General features: G+C 40.3%; 1 protein-coding gene across 1 annotated transcript in view; it reads left to right on the top strand.

Moving 5' to 3' along the window:
• Positions 1–25,396, top strand: part of LOC149540707 (threonine--tRNA ligase, mitochondrial 1-like) — a 131,002-nt gene that overhangs the window by 54,631 nt on the left and 50,975 nt on the right. Inside the window, exons 13-14 of the mRNA XM_089801805.1 lie at positions 550–644; positions 794–826. Of these exons, the coding sequence (XP_089657931.1) occupies positions 550–644; positions 794–826 (128 nt within the window). The remainder of the gene's footprint in view (positions 1–549; positions 645–793; positions 827–25,396) is intronic.

Below are 25,396 nucleotides of genomic sequence, written 5' to 3'. Positions count from 1 at the left end.
TGAAACAGTACCATGAAGAAGTAAAAATAAATTTTATTGTCTATAAACAGCAGTCAAATTACCATCCAACAATTTCAACCACTTTGCATGGAATTTGAGATTCGTCCATATCAATTAAATATTCTACTCATGGTCTTTTTAAAGCATAAGAAGTTGCTCTTCTTAGTTGAGCTCTAAGTTTGGAACTGGGAGCATTGGATGTTTTTGATTGGCCAATGTGTCTGATGAGATTGCTCAAGGGAGAGACATTGAAAGGTTGATACTGCTCACAGCGAGAAGGAAATAGAAATATGTAACAGAAATCTCTGCACAAATGATGATTTATGAAAGGATAGGGGCTTTGATGAGGGAAGGAAAGGATCGATGCAATACGTGTATATTTCTGCCATTTTATAACCATTTTAAATAGCATAGATATTGGGTAACTTTCTCTACACAGTACCCTTCTCACTTAAGGTGATATTGATAGATTATTTTGATATTCCATTTGAGAAACATATCTTCAAAATTTCGCATGATAATATGTAACTAGTTGAAATGTCATGGCAGAATTACCACTCCGCTTGGCTGATTTTGGTGTTTTGCATCGAAATGAACTCAGCGGTGCTTTGACAGGTCTAACTCGTGTTCGGCGATTTCAACAGGTTTGGTGTCAGTTTTTAAAATAGCACATTATTGTTTTAATATGTTACAATACAATTAAGTGTCATGATAAATAATGGTCATTATGTTTTTCATGGACTGACAAATTTTTTTCTTTAAAATTTGGAATTCTTTTCTTTTGCAATTGCAGGATGATGCTCACATCTTTTGCACAAGATCTCAGGTATATGTTGGGATTCATGACTATATTAATTTAATTATCAGAATGCAATACAAATATGCCAAATTTCATTAGGTTAATGTTAGTTAGGTGTGCTGAGTGGCCTATTTAAATAATAGTTTATTATATGATGCAAGTCTTTTTAAAGAAGAAATCACCTAGATTTCTGTAGTGAATGGTTATGTTCCTCTTAGTCTCAAAGAATGAAAATATCGTACTGTGAAACCTACAAATTTCTGATATGCATGATCAATTGGATGAAAACATTGAGATAATTGTAGAGGAAGAAATCTCACTGAGGTAACAAATGGGAATAAAAGAGTAATATAATGGAGAATGAATGTGTTTCTTTGAATTTATCTAGAACAGAGTCTTATGATTTCTGAGGGGAACTAAAAATATTTCTGTTTTGAGGTGTCTTTTTTGTATCATAAGATAGTATTCTTACAAGAGGGCAACTCAGAAAGTCAAAGGCCTAACAAGTCATTGAAGACAAAAGTTGTGTACAATTTTAAGGAAGTAGAAACAAGTGTTGGCTTTTAAAACTTGTATCTTATAATTTTTTTATTCCTTTTCTGGAGGGCCGAATACAAACCCATTTTGTGTAACCTACGGAATAACTGATTGCCCTTGCTTTAGTGTTTGTTCTATTTAGGCTTGCTTGAGAGATGCATTTTCAAAATCTTATCTCATGTTAGGATGACAAGACTTTTATATTAAATAGTTGTGCATAAAGGGATTTCATCCAGAATTTCTTCATATCATTCTTGTTGGCACCTCACTTGTTAGTGTCTAATTTGGCCTGCGCAGCGTGACCTCTACTAATAAATGATACGAGATAGTTTATAAAGGTCACCATGTTGAATTTGCAATTCGATGTATTTTCCCCATCATTTCATTTGCAAATTCCTAAGAACTCAAAAATCCAAAAATTGGCATAAGTCTAGAGTTTAGCTGAAGTTTTTGCTCTTCAGACAACCAAAAGGGTACCTATGCTTCAGACTGGGAGAAGTATGGGCTTAAAATGACTAAGTTATGGCCCGTTAAAGGTATTCATAGTTTTTGAAGCTTTGTCAATGTGGACAGCAGTTCTAGGAACCATTCGAATTGTTGACGCATTCCCCACTCCTTTGTTGCTGATAGTCAACTTCTCTTCCATGCCTTGGTGGATTTTTGGGGAAGTTTTGGTAGAGCTTTTCTTTATTCCTTTAACTGCTTGAATTGTCAATGGATTCTTGTTTCTGCTCCCCATAGAAGTGTTGACTTATTTCCTAAAGGGCCAAATGTCACCAATTTGGGTAACAAGGCCAAGGTAAGCACAATTCGTAAGAACCCTTATGTAGAAGGGCCCAATGGGTGCTCATTTTATTTTGGTGAAGTTGTGAGCATATTGAAGAGTCATTTTGTGTTGATATTTTGGTTGCTCCAAGAATAGTTTTACAAACTGGGTTCTTGGTTCCTTTTTTAGCACCACTTGTTAGCTTGGGTTAAAAAGAAAAGGAAAGGGAAGGACATGGTGGAACTAAAGGGAAATGTATTATAAGAAAGAGGGCCAAAAGTGCCTAAGCAGGTTAAGCTTTCATCGTTGCTGTTTGTTTACTTAATCGACTCATGGTTGATGTCTAGCTTGCAACTCGATGAGTGTTACTAGCATAGGTTCGAAGAGAAATGTGTGCTATTGTTAAGGTGCACGATGCTTGGTTCCTTCCAAGTCCAATATGCTCAACGCATATTTAGACATTTTGCCTTCTTGGTGTTTCTACTGAACCAAAAAGTCTTGACAAGAATGGGGAAAGGTTTGAAGTGATTTTGATTAGGTTAAGTATAGTGTTGATTTTGCGGTAAAGTGAAAAGCCTAGATAAATATAAGGATTGTTTTGGGATCTTCTATAAGCGATTGAGAAGTCTTTAAAGGTGATATGGGGACATGCGTGAAGACATAATTGATTGTTTGAGGCATAGTTCAAAATATTGGTATCGACAATTTATCACCGAGGGGAAATATTGGGAACTTTAAATCTGTTTGTCCAATCCTGATGGAACCCTCTTTCTCCTCTTTGCCCTTTCTTTCCCCTCCAATCTGTTTTTCCAATAAAAAAATGTATTTCCCTTTTTTTGGGTCATCAGGTGATAAGTTTGCTATTTATTGTGATAAAATAGAGAAATATTGCCGATATCTTACCAAGTTCTTTGCGATATTTTGAAACTTCTCTGCCTTGACGAATCCAAGGTAAGTTGGCGTTACTCCTCGAGAACCAAAAAATATTGTGATAAGTTGACTTTCACAGATATATCTGAGATAGTTTGGACTATGGTTTGAGGCATGGATTGGTGGCTCGATTGAAGTCACGACCCTCGAAAACTCTTTTGTTGGGGGTTTGCCATTTCTAATGATGAAGTTCCTTTTGAGGTCCTAGTGGGTAAGGTTTGAATTGGTTTTGTGCTCTAGAAAGATGTTAATAGGTGTAGAAAGCCTCCAAAGATGCTAGTATGTGGTGATTATATTAAAACAATATTTTATTATTATTTAATGGTCAATAATGTACTTGATTGTTATTATAGGTGATAGGATCATCTCTAATCAATATGCAATTTTTTTTAGAAACTTGCTTATTTCGTAAATACAATAAATTTATTAATTGAGCATCTTTGCTCATTGCTAATACATCAAAGAATTTACCAATTACTTGCGTAATATGGTATCAGAGTGAGCTTAATTTTTTTTCGAATAATTTATAATTTCTCTTTTGAAATTATTTGCATGATTTTTTTTGAAATTAATTTTCTTCAGCTTGAGCTTGTTATTTTTTTTGGTTTGCTAAACTCGTTCATTGTCTAGGTTTTTTTATTTTGGTGTGAAAAACCGTGTGGATCTTTGTGGGCATTTTTTTCATGATCTTCCTTTATTTGGACGAGATTTTTGTTCCGTATGGTTGCGTTTTTCAAACAAGTTTTCTAGCGTGGCCTTATTTCCTCTGTTGGTCACGATTTGCAGAAGTTTTCATCTATATTGATCGATTTTTTTTGTTTGGCTCGCCCACGTTATCTGCAATGGCGATTTTCAGCTCTGCTTGGAAAAGATTTTCATGGGCTTCGTAAAAGATTTTCATGCAAAAATTGTTTGCACATGCGTTCATTTTTCTTGGCTAGACACCCACATGTTCGGATTTATTTTGTAGAATGATTGGTCTTTGGTTTTTTTTTGCCGAAGTTTGATTTCTGCCCTTTTTTTTCCAGCAAATCGTAGCTGTTTCGAGGAGTATTTCGACATTTCATGGTCGTTTTCTGTTCGTTTGGCAACATCTAGGGTTTCCTCACAACCTCTGTATTTGATTTGCTACCAAATCTTCAATTATTTGTCAGATTTTGCTTCTATTTTTGAGTTTGCTAAGGTTTTGTTCGAACCTCTTAGTTGTTTTGTTGGATTTGAAATCTGATTTCAGATTCTTGGTTTGTTTTTTGAGAGCTCAATTGGGTTGGTCTCAAATTTTTCTAGGTACCTTGATTTCTGTGCTTTAATTTCCGTGTTGACAAATTTTCATTTTGATTTCATATTCTTTATGGCTTTGTTGAGATCTCTTCTAGGTCTTCGTCAGATTTTATGGGTCTTTAGGAAATTGTGTCTTGAAATTTGTATCTTGATTTTTGTGCCAACAATATTGAAATTTGTACCTGTTGGAGTACATTGAATTTCGTGCAATCTTCATCTTCATAGTATCTTGTTTTTCGTCTCTCTAAAAACGTGAAGATGGCTTCATTGACCAACATCATGTTGGATTGCCATCAGCGATTGGCTTCTGAATAAAAGTAGGGAGAGTCTCAACCGATAGCATATGTAGCCGAGCAGAAAGAATTTGCCTTTTATGCCTTCACGGCTAAAAGCTTTGCAACAGAGCATGTGAAGTCTTTTGCCTAGTACATTGATTTGGGTGCTTCATGTCACTTTACTAATTGGCGTGATTGGTTCACAAACTTCTTCCGTTCACTAAGTCAGTTGTTTTTGGAGGAGAAGAATACATAGTTGTTGGTAAGGGCACTAGTACATTTTGGTAGGAGGGACCTTATATTCCTCATTGTGTACTATGTTCTTGGCATGGCATTAAATCTTCTCTCAGTTAGCGAGATCATGTAGAATTCTCCTCAGTTGGATGTTTTACTCATACAAATGTTTGATTGTTGATCGGGAGACTTGCACTATTGTTGTTCTACTTGTGGGTACTAGTGATTCTCTGAAGTTAGCCATGGTAGCTAGAAGTTCTTCCATCACTAGTCTTTGGCATCAACAGTATAGGCACTTAAATGTACACTATCTATCTCAGTTGGCTCGAGAGAGAATTGTAGTTGGTTTACCTAAGATCTAGACTCAACACCATGGTGTTTGCGGAGTTTGTTAGACTGGGAAGCAATATAGGACACCGTTCATAGATGGTGACTCATGGTGAGCCTGTAAAGTACTATAGTTGGTTCATGTTGATATTTGTGGGCCAATGCATACACCTTTTGTTACTGGTTGTAGGTATTTTTTGCTTTTTGTTGATGATTTCGATTGTAAATTGTGGGTGTAGTTTCTTAGACAAAAATCAAATGCTTTTATTGTATTTCAGAATTTTAAGGCCTTAGTAGAAAAAGAGTTTGGTTGTTGTATAATCACTCTTAGGTCAGACAACGGGGGGGGGGGTAGAGTTTTTCTCTAGTGTATTCTCCAACTTCTATGATGCACATGGTATAAAACATCATTTAACCACAACCCACACTCCTTAGCAAAATGTTGTAGAGTGACACAATCGTACTATTGTTGAGATGGCCCGTTCCATGTTACAACAAAGTACTGTTCCTAATAAGTTTTGGGTAGAAGCAAATTTCATTGTGGTCTATCTCCTTAATAGGTTCCCTACACAGGTTGTTAAGGGAAAGAGTCTTGAAGAAGCTTGGGCTAGTCGCAAACCTAGAATCATTCATCTCAATATCTTTGGCTCTTTAGCTTATGTATGGATTCTAGATGCCAAGCACTCCAAGTTGGATTCCAAGAGTCAAAAGCTTAGGCTCACAAGGTACAATAACAACCATAAGGCTTACCAATTGATAAATGTAGACATTGATCGCCTTGTCTTCAGCAAGAATGTTGTTTTCGATGAAACATGTGGACCTTTTCACCCATCCTCATTTGTGTAGAATTCTGAGGATCAACCTTTGAAGGCTTTTGATTTGGGTATTTGTCGTCTGTTAGGTCTACCTGATGGCAGAAATGATGCAACTTCTGAGTTTGAAGATGCTCAACCCGAGTTTCTTCCAGACAATGATATTCTTCAACCTATTGAACCTATTCTAGTTCTAGTAGTAGTTCTAGCTCCTACATCTGATGTTGTTTCTTCTACTCTCTGGCCTAAATGGTGGGCTAAGACTATTGGTGATCTTCATCATGATGAGTTCATCGAGGGTGAATCATCCAGAAAGAAGAGCAAACATCAACATACAATTAATTTTGTTCTCGTGACCAAAATTCACAGTGTTTATGTGCCTCAAACATATTCAGAGGCTAAAGGGATTCTTGAGTGGGAAAAGGCTATGGAATCCGAATTTCACAGTCTTCAAAAGAATCACACTTAGGTCCTTTCTGATCTTCCTTCAGGGAAGAAGCCTATTAGCTACAAATGGTTGTATAAGGTGAAATGAAAAGTTGACAAAATCCTTGTCACACAGAAGGCTCGTCTAGTTGCTAGCGGGTTTTGATAGAAGGAAGGCATTGACCATTAGGAGACTTTTGCTCCTACAACCAAGATGAGCACTGTTCAACTTGTCTTTGCTGTAGTAGCCTAGTTTGGTTGGAAAGTTCAGTAGATGGATGTTAAGAGTACTTTTCTCAATGGTGAGTTGAAGGAAGAAGTCTATATGACTCAACGTCCGATCAAGAATACAAGGTGTGCGAACTGGTAAAAGCACTCTATGACCTGAAATAGGCTGCTCGTGCTTGGTACATCAAGATTGATAAGTACCTCACAGATCATGGCTATTAGAGATGTCCATTTGATCCTAATTTGTATGTCAAACAGGTTAGTAATGAGATTCTGCTAATTGTTGTCTATGTTGATGACCTAATCATCACTGACAACTCAAAGCAATTGATCAGTGAGCTCAAAAAGAGTTTGCGCAACTCATTTGAGATGACTGATTTGGGACTTCTCCATTATTTTTTAGATGTTGAGGTTTGGCACATAGAGAGCAGTATCTTCATCTCCTAGTCCAAGTATGCTCAAAGTCTTCTAGATAAGTTATATTGCAAACCTGCCTCCACTCCCATGGAAAAAGGGCTTAAGTTGTCAGCTACGTTTCGATTCACCTGTAGTAGATAAATCTTTGTTTAGCTAATTAGTGGGTAGTCTTATCTACCTCATTGCCACTAGACTTGACATTAGTTTTGCAGTGAGCTACATTTCATGCTTCATGACAACCCCCAAGGTGGATCATTTGGTAGCAATGAAGCATGTGTTGCATTATGTGAAGTGTACTTTTGATTTTGGTCTCTTTTACACTTGGAGAGAAGATCCTAGACTTCTTGGTTACATAGATTTAGATTGGGCAGGATCAATTGATGATAGAAAATCAACATTTGGGTATGTGTTTAGTTTGGGATCTGGTGTAATCACATGGACTAGTAAGAGGTAGTAGGTTGTGGATCTCTCTGCACAGAAGCAGAGTACTGTGGAGCTGTTTAGGCAGCTTGTTAGACATATGCTTGTGGATATGCAAATATGCATTATGTGAAGTGTACTTTTGATTTTGGTCTCTTTTACACTTGGAGAGAAGATCCTAGACTTCTTGGTTACACATATTTAGATTGGGCAGGATCAGTTGATGATAGAAAATCAACATTTGGGTATGTGTCTAGTTTGGGATCTGGTGTAATCACATGGACTAGTAAGAGGTAGTGAGTTGAGGCTCTCTCCGCGACAGAAGCAGAGTACCATGGAGCTATTAAGGCAGCTTGTGAGACATATGCTTGTAGATATGCAAATATCTCAAGCAGGTCCGACTCCTCTATTTTGTGATAATTAGGGAGTTCTCAAACTTGCCAAGGATCTAGTCTTCCATGAAAGAACTAAGCATGTGAACACTCATTGTCACTTCATTCAACAACTTGTTGAAGACGGATCCATTCCGTTGTTGTATTTTCTAACAACAGATCAGACAATAGATATTCTCACCAATCCCCTCAGTCCTAATAAGTTTGTAAAATTCAAGGGCTCTATTGGTGTTGTTGATAGATTGAGCATTAAGCGAGGGTATTAAAACAATGTTAAATTATTTATTTAATGCTCAATAATGTACTTTATTGTAATTAAGTGATAAGTCATCTCTGATCTTATGTGCAGTTTCTTTTTAGAAACTTGATTTTTTCAAAATATTGTAAACTTATTTATTGAGCATCTTTGCTCATTTTTAAATTACAGATAGTATGGACATCTTAGATGATTCGTTTGAGGATGTTGAGTCGTGTTGGGACTAGTTTTCCTCGCCAAATGTGTGGTGATGACTTCGAGGAGGTTTTGGATGGGTCCCAGGATCAATGTTTATAGGGACTTACTATTGAGGGTGAAGATGAAACATGTGAGGGGTTTGATCAAGATTTTGTCACTCGGGCTAATCCTCAAGGAACTTTATACCCTTGAGAAGTGAAAGAGGAGAAGTGGGTTACCGCTCCTCTCGGCTGTGTGACATCTTTTTGGTCTCATCTATGGATTTGGGCCTCACGTACCTTGGGTATATCGAGGACTTCTTAGCTAAACCAACTGTCAGCCTTGTAGACAACCATCTAGGATGTTAATGTGTTTGAGGTGACTGATCGAAACATTTGTAGAACATACACACTCCTTGGCGCAAGTATCACTTTCTGAGAATCAAAAACTTCTATCTGGTTGTTTCTATCTATTGCTTGATCTTTTATTTGTTGAATGAATGTTTGCCAAACTTGGTCAATCCTAGCTTAGGGCATACTTAGCGTAGTCACTACCTATTCCAGAAGTTGAACGAGTTGAAGCAAAACAGCCAAGATCTCTCAAAGCCAAGCAGATTCAGGAATTGATGTCAGAGCAACCCAAACCCAAACAGAAGTTCCACAAAGTTAAACTCAAACCATCTCTAGCATACCAAGAACTTTCAGCCAAGAGAAAAGAAATAACACCAAGCCCACGAATTGCCAAACTCCACAAAGCAGAGGACAAAGCTACTGACGAAGCACTTCAAGAGGCCTGGTTAGAGCGCAACATCAAATTTAACCAACATCCAGGAGTTAATCCTGCTTATGCCTTACCAACTAGGCATGATTTCTATGATTAGACACCCTTGTTTCTCCACATCTTCTTGGATAAGCTTCACTTTAGAGTCATCTTTGTAGAAAATCCAGCCATCTTAGGTTATCCCCTTAAGCATTATTAGCTCATCCATCTCATTTAGAATCAAACCATCTAGCCAGCAATCAAAACCTCACATCCAAGCCTTCAAAATTGTTGTCACTTTTGACAAAAGTTTGCCACTCCTAAAATCTTCCAAATCCATCAATCTCACCAAGGTTATCCCTTTGACAGAGCTTTGTCTAGGGTAATCCAGCTTTATCACTTTTTATCCCTCATCACCTTGAGCTAAAGGTTGGGATCCACAAGTGGTCAATCTCGTGTTCTTCCTAAAGGATCATTAGTCTATCCTTAAGTTGACACAATCACCACCAAGCTTGCACATAGGAAAGCAGACCTTTCGTGCTTTGGCAACATATCTTTGAAGTTAGAATCTCCAACCCAATCCTCCTTAAGTTTTGTCATATAGCTTTGCCTTAACCTAGGAAATCATTTGCATAGAGAAGCATTCCCCCTTTTGCATCCATCAACATTGTTGCATCTCATCCCTAGGAGCATTTTTCATGCCACCCGTCACTCGCTTAGCCAAGAAGAAAGAAACAATGGAGCCCTATCATTTGGATCGAACAACCTCACCCCCCTTGAGCACTCAGCCATCCTTCAGCCCAGAGAAAGCTATGCCATCATGTACTGACATTGAAGCTTTCATGAACCAACCAGGAAATGCAGTATTGGTAAATGCCATTATAGACAAGAACAAAGAGACAATCATGGCTAATTTTCGAAGGGAAAATGTAGGAACCTTTGACTTTGGAAGACCCCCTCCATTATCAGATCCATCTCACCCATTGTTTGGGCAGCTACCACCACCCATAGGCTCTTATGATCCAAATTATCCTCAATATATGCCAAAAGAAGAGCCTCCAGCCAATCCATATGATCCAACAGACCCAAACATACCATCATCCACCCAAGTTGAAATCTCCATGCCGCAAGCCAACCCAACCACCACCACTCCATCCTTGGTTCATACCTCTCCGCTCCAAACCCCCTTTACCCAAAATAGCTCACCGTTCACCCCCTTCACTATTGCTGCTGCTACTCCCCAACCCAGCCTTCCAAATCCACCCATCTCCCAAATCAGTGCTAGCATCTTTGGCCAACCTCAGCAATATACAACAGGGATGCCACCCATGGGGCCAAGTAATCAACCTTTCATCACCCCCAGCTTGTTCACTGCAGCCCAAAGCACAATCCCATCATTTCCATTAGGTCTTGGGAGCTCAATACCATTAGCCACAAATCTACAAGCTACTACCCTCGCTCCACAAAGCTATCAAATCCCACAAGCTACTACTTATTTTCTACCAAGCTCCCAAGTGACCCCAGCCCCTGCCACCACTCTACCAAGCTTCCAAATCCAACCACAAAGCTATCAAACCCCATCAGTTCCATTCCCAAGCTTTCAATTCCCACCACCTCCACCACCAACTAATCCATTACCTCCAATTACCAACTACTTTTCAATGCCACTTCTAGGAGGTAATCCGCCACCCCAGCCAACCACCAATTATTTGCAGATACCATCCCAAATGGGGGCACAACCCACATATATTGGTCAAACCCCACAAGCCCCCCGATCCTTTCCCCAAGCCTCTCAACCATCTTATACCTTACCTCCACAAAGCAATTCATTTATCCCACAGCCAGCTTATGTTCCTCAATCCCAACCTCAAATCCCATATCAACAGCAAGCCTCGCAGCACATGCAGCAATATGCGCCACCTCCCCCTCAGCAACTTGTCATCCACCATGCAGCTACCCAAACAATGTACAATCCCTATCAACAAATCCCTCATAGCCATCCATATTCAGTGGCCCCATCCAGCACATACCTACCTCAAGGCACTCCTACATTGGGGGCACCCCAGCCATCACCTATCAATTCAGAATGGGAGCAAATGAAGATAGCTCTGAAAGCCATCCAAGAAGGGAATGATCTGAAGACATTCAAGTTTGAGAATGTGTGTCCTTACCCATTTGATAGAGCCATTACCATGACACCATTTCCCAAACACTTTGAGGTACCCAAATTTGACAAATTCAGAGGAAAAGGAGACCCTGTCACACATATCAAAGAATTTTACATGCACTGCCAGGACGTAGCATACAATGATGTCTTCCTCTTGCGCCTTTTTCCCAAAAGCTTGGCTGGACCAGCTCTTGAATGGTTTTATAGAATCCCCTATGGCACAATTAAAAACTTTGCTGAATTATCTGAGGCATTTGTAGCCCAATATGCCCATCTTGTTGAAACAGAGCTATCAATAGTTGATCTTGTCCACACCAAGCAAAGAGGTGGAGAAAGCCTTGCCGAATACCTGCAAAGATGGCAAACCCTTACCACCCGCATATCCTGCACCTTGCCAGAACGCCATGTGGTGAAAATGTTTATTGATAATGCCCATCCTAGCTTGGCTCACCACATGACCATGAACTGTTTGCAGACCTACAAAGATATCAAAGAGAAAGGAATGATCCTTGAGCAAGGACTCATTAAAGATGGTGTGGTCAAGATTTACAAGGAAGCCAACCAAAATCAATCACATTCCAATGACAAGTCTAGGTATTGGAACAAAAACAAGCACGTTGCAACAGATGGCGTCACTGACACCAGACATGTGAATATTGTTGGTCCTTCTCACAACCAGTCCAACCCACCATATCAACCAAACAATCAACAAGCTATCAACTACCAACAACAGAATAACCAAAGCTATCAAAACCACAATCCAAGACCCAACTTCCAAGGGTCTAGCAATCAAGCTAATGCCATCAATGTAGCTGCAGGACAAAAGCCTAGATTCCAACCTACACCTAGAAACTATACACCCCTTGGTGAGCCATTGGATGTCATTTTTGAGAAATTAGTCAAGGAAAACCTCATCAAATTTCCTCCTACCCAGCAAATTGACCCAAGCCAATCCAAAGCTGCATGGTACAAAGATAATGAGTACTGCAAATTTCATAGGGTAAAAGGTTACACTACCCTCAGATGCATGAAACTGAAAGACTATGTGCAGGACCTCATTGATCGGAAGGAAATCACTGTTGGTGCCCAAACCTCTCCCAATGCAGGCTTACAGATCTATCAAAATGCTTTTCCTCCACACCACAACCAAAATCTTGGAAAAGCACCTATCCAAACCAACAACAACAACACCAACAACCGTCAGCCAAACCAACAGCATGGGAAGAACAATGACCACACTTCATCCTATATAGACTATGGTAGCCTTATAGGTTGTATATCCGAGAAAGAGCCTTCCATCAATGTTATCAATATCCAAGGACCAAACAATGAGTGTGCAGTCACCACTCGAAGAGCGCGATTTAACATCGCAGGCCCACCTGTTACACCAACACCATCAGCTCCATCAAAAAGCCAGTACAATATCTTGGAACACCTTGGGAACATGCCAGCCCAAATCTCCATTTTAGACCTTCTTCGCACTAGTCCTGTGTACAAGAACATCCTTGACAGTGCTCTCATAGAATCCCGTGTCCCTTCTGATATCAATGCTACTGATTTTCGTAATCTTGTTGGACACCTCTCATCCTCATGTGCCCTATCGTTCAAACCCACCGACATACCCGTGGTCGAGCCAGATCACACCCTTCCGCTTCGCATAGCCATCATGGTATCCAACTTTGCTGTGAAAAGAGTAATGATAGATAATGGATCAGCCTTGAATATTTGCACCCTAAAATTCATAAAACAAGCTGGGTATACTGAGGCAGATATCATCAGTGAGGTTATCACCATCAAAGCTTATGACAACTTGGAAAGAACCATAGAAGGAACTATTTTGCTGCCAATCAAGGTTGGGCCAGTCATCCAACAGACACTCTGCCATGTTATCGATCTAAACCTACCATTTAACATCCTCCTCGGTCGCCCATGGATTCATGCCATGAAAGCCGTTCCATCCACTTACCATCAGTGCATCAAATTTCCGCATCAAGGCACTGAGGTAACCATCCATGCCGATCCAGAACCCTTTGCTTATTGCAATGCGGTTGAAGCTTCATATACAAACCATTGCCCTGGAATTGATATCGACACATCCATCGCCAGCTCATCCCACACTTATAATGACCCAAAAACCATCCTCGCCTCTACCTTGTCTACTGTGAAGATCAATAACAAAGGTTGTGGAGAGTATAGTCTGTCAGATGCATTTGCTGTCGGGGCACTCCCACTTGATCCACATGCCCATGGACGACCGACATATCACAAAGCTAAGGAGATTCCACCTCCTCGATACAAACAGTTTGGCCCAACAACCTTTGTATCCTCGAAAATCCCTCTTCATGAGGAGCTCACTCCAGATATCAACAAATGGTTACATAAGGATGCACCTCAAAGAAATCAAGCACGCCTTGATCACTTCAGCCAAAAGTATCTCCAAGAACATAAGCTCATCACTGACAAATGGAACTATCAAGGTGGTGGTCTAGGACCAGAAGAAAGAGGCATGCAGTGCCCCATCGATGCACACAAGTGGGAATCGAAGTCAGGTCTTGGCTTTGGCATACCCACAACTGGGGGCACCAATGAGAACGGTCACGCTTTTTTGAACATTCACCGCAACCTTGTCGAAATCGAAGACATTCCTGAGGAAGTTGAAAAGAGAGCCTACGACGATATCCTAGACCAAATCTCCCTTGGAGACTCTGTTCTCCAAGAACTATCCATCCACCTCATTGACCTACCACTCGCCCATCCACAACTCATAGATTGGGACCAACCAAGTGTCATACACATCGATGAGTTCACATCAGAGGAGGCACTTCTAAGATTCATGGGAGCTGAAACTCCTCACAAGAAAACAAAGCCAGATTCTGCCTATATCTACAAGCTAGATCCCAAGGGGTATTTTGGAGAAAATCTCCAACCTAGTTTCGATACACCCAAAACTGGAACTAAGGTGAATCTGAGACTAGCTAAGGCAACGAAGAGAACCCCTCAGCAAGAAAATCCAGAGCCACAAGAAGAACATGAGGATTTAGCATTGCCTCCTCAAGATAATAGACCAGAGGTGTCTTCTATTCTAATTGAGGATACTCGAGAAGTCAACATTGGTTCTTCAGAGATCCCTAGACTTGTTCACATTGCTGCATCCCTATCACAAGACCAAGCTGACCTCCTCTTTGAGGTCTTAAGAGAGAACATTGGCCAATTTGCATGGTCATATCAGGACATGCCAGGACTTGATCCAAAGCTTGTAGTTCATCATCTTGCAGTTGATCCAAAGATCAAGCCCGTCAGACAAAAGCTTAGAAAAATGCACCCCAAGGTGGCATTATTGGTCAAAGCTGAATTAGAAAGAATGTTAGCTGCTAAGGTTATCCGACCTATCGACTACTCAGAGTGGATCTCCAACATGGTCCCTGTCACTAAACCTTCCGGTGACATCAGAATTTGCACTGATTTTAGAGATCTTAACAAAGCTTGTCCAAAAGATGATTTTCCCTTGCCCAACATAGATATGATTGTAGATCTTACAGCTAGACATGAAATTTTGTCCCTCATGGATGGATTTTCTAGGTATAATCAAATCAAGATTGCAGAAGAGGATCAGCATAAGACAACATTCACTACCCCTTGGGGAACCTTTTGCTACAACATGATGCCTTTTGGCCTAAAGAATGCTGGGGCTACCTATCAAAGAGCTATGACAGCCATTTTTCATGATCTCATCCATAGCATTTTGGAGGATTATGTGGATGATATTTTGGTCAAGTCTCATACCTTCATGGATCATCTTGCTGACCTGGAGAAAGTCTTTGATAGGTTAGCCAAATATCATCTCATGCTGAATCCCAAGAAATGTGTCTTGGGGGTCACATCTGGCAAGCTTCTAGGCTTCATAGTTTCTAAACGAGGTATAGAGATCGACCCCAAGAAGGTCAAGGCTATCTTAGACATGCCTCCTCCCCAGACACTGCGACAGCTTCGCTCTCTTCAAGGAAAGCTCCAATCTGTTCGGCGCTTCATCTCCCAGCTTGCAGATAAGTGTACACCATTTTCACATTTACTGAAGAAGGATGAGAACTTCAAGTGGGATCCTTTATGTCAGCGCAGCTTCGACCATCTCAAGCAGTATCTCATCAATCCCCTTATCTTGGTTCCACCAGTTCCTGGTCGTCCCCTGATTTTGTACATATCAGCAACACCTACTGCTCTAGGGGCACTTCTAGCATAGCTTGACGACTACAACAGAGAAAGAGCCATCTACTACATCAGTAGAACCCTAGTTGGTTATGAACTCAATTACACTCCTATGGAAAAAGCTTGTTTGGCAGTTGTTTTCTCAACTCAAAAGCTTTGCCATTACATGCTAAGTCATACCATCCAACTAGTCTCCAAGATTGACCCTCTCAAGTATATGCTCTCTAGAACAACACTTACAGGCCGTTTGGCCAAATGGGTTATGCTCCTTAGTGAGTTTGACATCCAGTATGTGGATAGAAAGGCAATCAAAGGGCAAGCTATAGCAGATCACCTAGCTGATGCACCTCTAATAGATGCTTATCCATTGATCACAGAATTTCCAGATGAGCATATCTGTCTAATTGAAGAACGACCCCCATGGAAACTTTATTTTGATGGCTCATACACATCTCATGGATCAGGGGCAGGAATATTGTTGGTCACACCTCAAGGAGATTACATTCCAAAAGCCTTCAAGCTACAATTCCCTAGCACCAACAATATAGCTGAATATGAGGCCCTCATAGCAGGATTAAAGATAGCTGCAGAATGGAACATTGTTGAGCTACAAATCTTTGGCGATTCTCAGCGCATCATCAAGGAAGCCCTAAATGAATATCAAACCAAAGATGAAAAGCTATTACCCTACAAAGAGCTAGTTGATCAGCTAACCCAACATTTTACAAAGCTTCAGTTTACACAAGTGCCTCGAATACAGAACAAAGCAGCAGATGCTATGGCTACTATAGGCTCGCTCTTGGAAATTCCCCAAGCAGCTACACAGTATGAGTTTTTAGTGGAGCAGCTCCTCACACCCGCCTATGCGAATGAGGATTCAAACCGTGTTTGTATCTTGGTTGGTCCCCAATCCCCTTGGTACCATGAGATTCACGCTTACCTTAACGATGGTATCATATCCCCTCACCTCACACGTACCCAACGCCAGAACCTCATCCGAAAATCATCCCGCTATGTTATCATAGCCAATACCCTATATCGTCGGGGTTATCACGATACTCTCTCTCGATGTTTAGACCAAAATGAGGCCGCGATGGTGTTAAAGGAAGTACACTCTGGACTTTGCGGTGCCCACACGAGTGGTATTGTCCTAGCGCGAAAAATCCTTAGAGCAGGCTACTATTGGCCTACCATTGAAGAAGACTCCTGTGACTTTGTCAGAAAGTGTCTCCCATGTCAGTAGCATGCAAATCTTGTGCACGCTCCAGCACAGGATCTACAGCCTATTACACCACCTTGGCCTTTCGCTTGTTGGGGCCTTGATCTAGTTGGAACTATCACACCCCTCTCATCTGATGGACATAAATGGATAATAACAGCTACAGACTATTTCACTAAATGGGTGGAAGCAGTCCCCCTAGTCTTAGCTACAGGAGTTCAGGTCTCCAAGTTCATCTTGTACCACATTGTTTGCCGCTTCGGCATCCCATCCACCATCTTCACCGACCACGGAGGTAACTTTGAAAATCTCAACATGGAAGAATTATGCACTTCCCTCCGCATCCATCATCGCTTTTCTAGCCCATATTTCCCACAAGGTAACGGCCAGGCAGAGGCAACTAACAAAACCCTCCTCAAAATTCTAAAGAAAGTTGTCAATGATTCCGGCCGTGATTGGCACCTGCAAATAAATCCAGCCCTATGGGGCTATCGAACTCCTTCTGTACATCCACAGGCACAACTCCATACTCCCTAGTCTATGGTGCCGAAGCGGTACTACCTATAGAGGTTGAACTTCCCTCCTTGCGCATATCTTTGCAAGGGCAAATATCAGATGAAGAATATAGAGTAGCTCGACTCACCCAGCTAGATCTCTTAGACGAGAAGCGACAACAAGCCTATGATAATCTCACAGTCTATCAAACTCGTCTCAAAAGAAATTTCAACAAGAAGGTGCTTCCACGACACTTTCAGCCAGGTGACATGGTCCTCAAAGAAAACATGAAAGTCCAAGTAGATCGAGAAAAGAAAGGCAAGTTTGAACCTACATGGCTTGGTCCTTATGTTGTCACTGCTTCCTTTGGCTCCGGAGCTTATCAGCTATCTACACCAGAAGGAGAACTCTTGAATGATCCTACTAACATCATTCATCTCAAGAAGTTCTATGCTTGAAGATCCTTGGTATACCCAGCTTTTGAAAAATACAAAAAAAAAAAAATAGTAAAGAGAAATAAGCGTCCAATGGTGAAAACTTGGCATTTCAAGCACCTTGGATAGGTACCTTGGTGAAAACCTGGTAATTCAGGCGCCTTGTGTACTAAAGACTAATCCATTATCTATCACTATCCTATCCCTCATCCATTCACCCACCATCCCATAAGACACACTTGCTTGTTCCCTTGGTGTTCCAACCAAATATCCAAAATCTGATGAAGCTTGTAAATACCTCTTGTACAGCTTGTAAAATCTTGTACCAAAGCTTGTATTATACTTTGTAAATCTTGTACCATACTTTGTATATCCAAATCTTGTCCAAAGTTTGTACCATATTCCAGCCTATAAATAATCTTGTATCCTAGCTTGTATACTATCACGTGCACACACAAAACCCCATTTTCACTTAAGCTTTTCGCAAACCATCTACCTATCCACCTATCACCTATTATAGACATCCCATCCTTCACAAACATTTCCATCTCACAAAAACCAAAACATGAACAAACTTGTACATTTGTAACATATCTTGGTCCATCAGCTTGTACATCCTCTTTAGCTTAGTACCATTGTATCTATCCAGCGTTCGTGTCAGTTCGTCCTTGATCAGCATCTTGCACCCATCACACATCTTGGTTAGCTATTCCAACGCATCCTTTAGGTAGATTTCCTGTCACCAAAGTGTTATCTTTCTTAGTTCAGCTTGCCAGACGCATCACTCATCCAAATCCACCAGCTTCGGTGCTCTCCGATAGGTCCTTGCAGGATATAGCTTTCCTCATGTCTGATCTTGGTCCGTTAGTACCTTGTCCTACCCATCTCGTTGGCAAACGACTCTCTTTTGGATTTTCACTTTCTTTTGATTTGGGATCTTCCCTTTTGGGTCTTGAAGTATCTTTTCCAAGCAATCTCCTTGTTCCCTCCTCAAGGTTGCCACGATCTTCCATATCATGGTATGCTGCGAATGGGGCAATTAGAGCGTAAGGTCTTGATCAGGTCTTTCGTTTGTTTTTCTTTTCTGCTTGTGGGTTCTCCAGTGTCGTTTCCACGCTGCTTCCTCTAGGATTCATGTGTAATGCTGGGGCAATCCTTGTGTGTTTGTTTTGAGTTAGTTTGTCAGTCCTTTGGATGGTTGGTAAAAAGGCCTTGATGTTCTTGGTAACCTTGGCAATTAACCAATAGTCCTATAGCAAATCTAGTGCTCAACTACATGGTGGTACTTCTCTTTGAAGTATCCCCCCGCTCAAAAAGCTTCAATGGTTTTCCTTCATCTCCATTATCCCCCATCCATATCCAGCATCCGTCTCTCCTACCCCAGCTGATGCATCAATATCTCTTTGAATCACTCATCACTCTTAGCTTTAGGGATCCACAATCCTAGTCTTAGGGATCCACCAATCCAAATCAACCCACCAAGCCTCATCTTTCGAGATCCACAATCCTAGTCGTAGGGATCTCCGAAACCCATCTTTCGCCAATCTAACTCTTTGAAATCCTGTTGCATCAGCTTTATAATCCCCTCATCCATCTCCCTATCCTAGATTCTTTTTTATAGCGCTCTGCTCCTTCATCCTCCACCTTCCCTAAAGTCTTAAGCTTGCTTCCTCTTCTGCATCTAATTCTCCTTTATCATTCTCCCATAGTGAGAGTTTGAGCTAATTCAGCCCCTTCTCTTTGCCAATCTGAGTTTCCTTGCTCATCCGAGATTCTTGTACTTTTCAAGAAGCCATCGAGCCTCGCTTTCTCTCCCCGCCGCCTTCTTGAGGGGGCATCTCACAGTCCATTCTCTCCTCTTCTGCTCTAGCCTTGGGCATCTTATTTTCTTATCTTTGATGCCATGCCACTTGCGGCATCACATCAAAGAGGGGCAAAATGTAGAGACCTAAAAACCTTTAGAAAATAAAGTATTTTTATTTTCTGAAAAAGTCCTGATGACATCATCATTTATTAATTAATTAATTAATTAATTTTTATGCCATTAAATCCCTTTATCTTAATTAAAAATATTTAATTAAGGAATCCCTCCCAAAAATGTTTAAATCTTATTTAAACATTATTTCCTTATTTATTAATTATTTAATTAATAAATTGACCAAAAATCCTAAAATAAATAAAAAATTTATTTTTTGCCCAAAACTTGGCCAATTTCCTTATGACCAATAACCTCTTCCAAAATCTTCTAATCCTTCTTTAATTTCGATTAAAGGCTAATCCCATCATTTCCTACCCCTAGTCCCAACTCAAAATATTTAATTAAGATTAAATATTAATCCTCATGTTTATTAAAAAAGTTTTAATAAATATCTCCTCAACCCAAACCCTTGAAATAAATAAAACTTTATTTATTTCCTAAAAATCTAATTTATCCTCATCCTAAGAAGTTCTAGACTCTTCTAGAAAGTCTTCATCCTCATCTTAGGAAATTCTAGACTATTCTAGAAAGTCTTTATCCTCATCCAAAGTCTAGACTCTTCTAGAAGATGTCTTTAAACTTAATCCTAATCCCCTCCTAACCTTGTCACATTCCCTAAACATGGGTTAAAACTTACTAACCCAAGCCAAAGTTAATAAATATCTCCTCCTTCACCCACCCTCATTAAATGCCATCCACTTGCCTATCCCTAAGCTAATCCTAAACCATCTTAATCCATCCTCTAATCATTTGCACAAGCCTAAGCAAGCTTAAAACCCTCCTAATCAAGTCCAAGTCGAAATTGCTCTCATCACCCTCAAAATATCTCAACCATAAAACTTTATGAAGCCCACTAGGCCATAAATGACTCTTCCAAGCCCTTTTATTGCTCTTACAAGTCATTATGAGGGTCTTTATGAAGATTTTATCCCTTGAGCCTCCTTTGTTGACTCATCCTTCCCCTTTGCAAAATAACACAATCCATGAAGTAAAGTTATAATGCTATTTTGAGAGCCAAGTCCATACTAAAGCCATCTATCCACACCAAAAATCCACAATCATCCATTGAAGCCTTTGGAAGCATATTGAGCATACATCCTATCCATTTAGATAAAGCCACTCAACAAGAGAGCTTCTCATTGAGAGAGCCCATTAATGGCTCATATTTTCAATTGAGAGCTCATCTTAGTCTATCTTGAAGTTTATGAATTTTGTTTAGTTTGTAGAAGCTTTATTTAAATTTGGTTTCTATTAGCATACTAACATTGCTCATATACAATTGTGAGGGCTTCTACTTCTTTAGATGGGGAGTTAGAAAAGGTATCAAGTAGTACCTCGGTTGCGAATGTGTCAGAGGACGAGAGTGCACATGATGTCAGTGATCATGGGGTGAGCAGTTAAGATTTAGTCTCCTATCATAGTGTTGATAGTGAGACAGAGAGCCTGCATAGGAGTTATGGGTTACAAAGGCATCATGTGACCGGTTAGCTGAAGGTTAGTGATAGCGACATCTCTTCAATGCTTGAGCATTATGGTCTTATTCGTCAGATGTTAGCCACATTTGGTTGGGGTGGATTGATGTTTATAGGGACTTACTATTGAGGGGGAAGAGGAGACATGTGAGGGGTTTGATATTATGAGGGCTTCTACTTCTTTAGATAGGGAGTTAGTAAAGGTATCAATTAGTTGTACCTTGGTTGTGGATGTGTGCGAGGACGAGAGCGCACATGACACCAGTGATCATGGGGTGAGTAGTTCAGATTTAGTCTACTATCACATTGTAGTTAGTGAGACAGAGAGCTTGCATAGGAGTTACAGGTTACAAAGGCATCATGTGACCAGTCAGCTGAAGGTGAGTGATAGTGACATCTCTTTAGCTCTTGAGCATTATGGTGCTATTCGTCAGATGATAGCCACATCTAGTTGGGGTGCTCCCATGTCAGAGGAGCATGGTGATAGTAGCCTTTCCCCATCAGAGGTTCATTCGCTTTGAGAGGTTGTTAGGATCTTGAAAATAGTTATTCGTAGTTGATAGCTGATAGGTATTATCTTCTGGAGTGGGGTAGTACCTATTATGAGACAATATTAGGGAAGGAGGAGGTAGTATAGCTCATCCATGAGCTTTGAGGTGACTATGGACTCCTTGTAGTGTACTCTCTTGGCTTTCCAAGAGTCATAATCACACTTGGATGTGGTTATTGTGGAGTTAGAGCAGATGTAGTCGACACTAGTCCCAAACCTAGTTCAATTACATACAGTGGTGGTTGGTGGTCAGTTTACTTCCACGAGTGGGGAGGATGGATGTGGTGGTGAGGAAGATACATCTATATGGGATATGTAAGCAGTGGATATGGAGGAGATGAGGGCATTGGTGGAGGGCTGTGAATGATTCCTATTGTGTGAGGTTCTCTAGTAGTTAGCATGGCAATGGTGAACCCTTCGGAGGGATGTGTCCCAGTTCCTAATGCTACTCCCTCTTCTTTACAGGATTTGGGTAGGGGATCACTTGATGTGGAGGCATGCTCACATGGGGATTTGTTTCCTTTTGCTGGAAGCAAATCTATTGTTTCATCTTACACAATTGGTAGTACTGTGCTTTCAGAGGGATCAGTTGTGGGTAGCAGGAGAGCAGGTTGATGCTTCGTCATATAATTTCTACAACACAAAGTCTTTCATGCAGTATCTATTGGAGAGTGTGGATTTATGGGAGGGACCATACATAGCTACTAAGGGTACTCTCATCTGGGGCTTTGGTAGTATTCGAAGTTTGGTGGGAAGGATTGTAGAGGCCTTGGCTAAAATGCTCCCTTGTAGGGATTTTGTGGTTGGGTTTGCTGAGAGGGTTGCCTAGGATCCTGCCCGACCAGTAGTTCAGAGTTAGAGATTGAAGCCATTTTCTGATTCTTGGTTTGGTATAGATGAGCCTTTGATAGAGATTGGAGATTTTAACTGACATTACATAGTGAGGAGTGTGCATTTCACTTTTGATACATAGGTAGAGGATTTGGTTTCAAGCTGGTTTGGGTTGGCTCCATTTTCATACCATCCATTATGGGATGGGTTAGCACCATCCTTTGGAGATGGGATCAACAACTGCAATTTAGATCAGTTGCAGTATCCACACGCCTAGGACATTTTAACAAAGGATAGAGTTGGTGGTAGTGTATTAGGTGCCTATGTTGTTACCATCTTCGTAGTGCAGATGGATGTGAGTGTTAGTTGTATGGGGACTCCGCTGTTGACAAAGTTAGTGCTTCAGTTGGGTCGATTTTTGGTGAGTTGTTTATTCCATCAGCGCCTATAGTTTGTTTTCAGATGATTCTGTTATTGATATCAGTTACATGAGTTGTTTACAATTACTTCTTCTGCATAGCTCATAGTGAGCCAGTAGGGCTTCTTGCATTTACCTCAATTTTTTGCATCTCAGAGAAAAACACATTATAGGTGCTTTCACTTCAAATTTCTCTTTCTTAGAGAAAAATGCATTACAAGGGCTTTCACCTCAAATTTCTCTGTCGTAGAGAAAAATGCATTACACGGGATTTCACCTTGAATTTCTTCATCTCAAAGAAAAATGCATTGTAGCACAAGATAAGAGCAACTGATATTGGGGCTCTCTCTCAACAATGGCAATATTCTTTCACTGGAATGACTAAAAGCTTCACACAACCGTGATTATCACAATAAATTACAGTTGCCTCCACTGTTTGACCAAACAAGGAGCTTTTGAAGCCACACTGCTTCAAGAGTTTGCTGATTCTCTGCAAAGGACTTGGTGCTCTCCATCTGCTGTTCAAGCTCCCTCTAAATCTCTGACCCGATATGAAGGAAGAGTAACTGCAGATTATTTGCACACTCAAACCAGGCAATATACTTTTTTTATTTTATTTTAAAGAGGGGTAAACGCTTTGACCTGGAGCTATGAACCAGTGAGGCCACAAATGGGGGACCTCATCCCCATTAGATTTGAACCTTGATGGCAAGGATAACAACTCAACAACTTAACCATCACAACATGCCACTATTGGCAAACCAGGCAATATACTTGACATGCTTTGCTCAATTCAAATAACCTACATATTGCAATCTAATCCAGATACAAGCCCAGTATCTGTAAATTCTTGCCTAGAACTTACGCATGTTGAATATACAATGCCTCTGTTGAGTGGTCCTGGCTTCCATCTTTAGCAGCAGATACAGTAATAAACATCACACAAATGCCCAATGTGTTGAGTCTCTTGATTCTGCCAAGATTTCCTTAATAATGCTGGTTCAATAAGTCTAGAATTATGCCACTTTAGTGTTCCTGGGAGTCTCAGCTTCTGCCTCCTGGCTATGCGATTCATTCCATGCTATGAGTGCAATTAAGAAAACACCTGTGCTGCAGTACTGTTATTAGAGTTTGTCAGGCAACAATGGAATAATAGTTCTGATTACCATCCTTGAACAGATGGTAACGCACTTCCAACTCCTGCAGCTGACCATGGTTCTGCTATGTCATTCAGGAAACATGCACAAATGCCAAGAGTTAACAGTAAATGCAAAAATACTATGCCCCCCATAATGCCCTAGGCTTTGCGTATCTTCATGTATGAGCTTCTCTACTTTCCCGTTTCCTACTTAAAGGAATATGAATCATAGAACCCTCCATCAGATATAATCTATCTATACCATTATGAAAACAGAACAAATGCTTGTGCACTAAATGAAACTCACTGCTCTAGCCAAGCTACAAGTAGTGAAGCAACACTCCAGCTAGCAGTAGCAATTTATTGAATGTTTTGGTTTGATGACTATAATGATAAATAGCTCACGCACAGCAGAAGCTGAGTCTTGCAGCAATATAAAAATATGGGGCCTCCTTAATATTGTCTTCACAATGAATGCATAGTTCTTGAGGGCGAAACAACAACGATTCAAGTATTATTTCATTGGGCATATAAAACTTTCACGTGCATATTAGGAGTTTGCAGATATGAGGGGGATTGCAGTGCCCAATATTAATGAATGTCACATAGAATATGCTCTGCCTTTTCTATATTTCCCTGTCAGTATCTTAACGCTGACCCAGACAAAGTATTTCTGGGTCATCCCTTTCCACAATTTAATCACAATATTAAACTGAGATGCCTCCCAATGCTATACCTTCAATGGATTGAATCTCTCCCTGTGCATGGTGTATGCTTTTGGATATGTTCTGACTACTTATCCAGCTAGATGACTGTAAAATACTTTCAAAGTGTATGTAAGATATCTTTATTAGAGTATTGAAAGAGGTGTATAGATATGTGCTTGGATTACTGACTAGACTCAATTAATAGTCTGCAACCATTAATGGTTTTCCTGAGTTTATTTGTAGAGCCTAGCTTTCCTCTGCTTTTTGGAAAGCCTGGTCTTTTGTGATGTATTGATTAATGCATCACCTTGGTTTCAGTTTTGTCCTATTGATTATATTCAAAGACTATTGCTCAACTGGAGTAAGGTACTTATCTATTATTGATTTTCTCTCAACACTGTATTCAGCTCAGAACACGCAAAATTCATAAATTTAAATATCTTTTAGTTTTTTAAGTTTGTGTGTTCCATTGCGATTTCCAAATGTCTACAACAGCTAATAGAAGTTATCATAAAACACATCCATTGACAAGTCTATGGCAGGTTATCTGTTTAATAGGGCGCTAAGCCTTACATGTTCAAAATGGCACATGAGTATTTTGTGACAGCACTATTGGGATACAACATATATCATGTCAGCGAAACCCCCAATGATTTCATAAAGTCAAAAGTGCAGCAGGTTTTACCTATTTCAAACATTTGTCCTCAGCTGGCCAACCTGAATGTAGGTTTGTGGTGACATTCCTAGG

Source organism: Cupressus sempervirens, chromosome 9, assembly GCF_028749045.1.
Source record: "Cupressus sempervirens isolate cs-2001-9-10 chromosome 9, ASM2874904v1, whole genome shotgun sequence".
NCBI lineage: Eukaryota > Viridiplantae > Streptophyta > Pinopsida > Cupressales > Cupressaceae > Cupressus > Cupressus sempervirens.
This window is presented reverse-complemented; position numbering and strand designations above follow the sequence as displayed.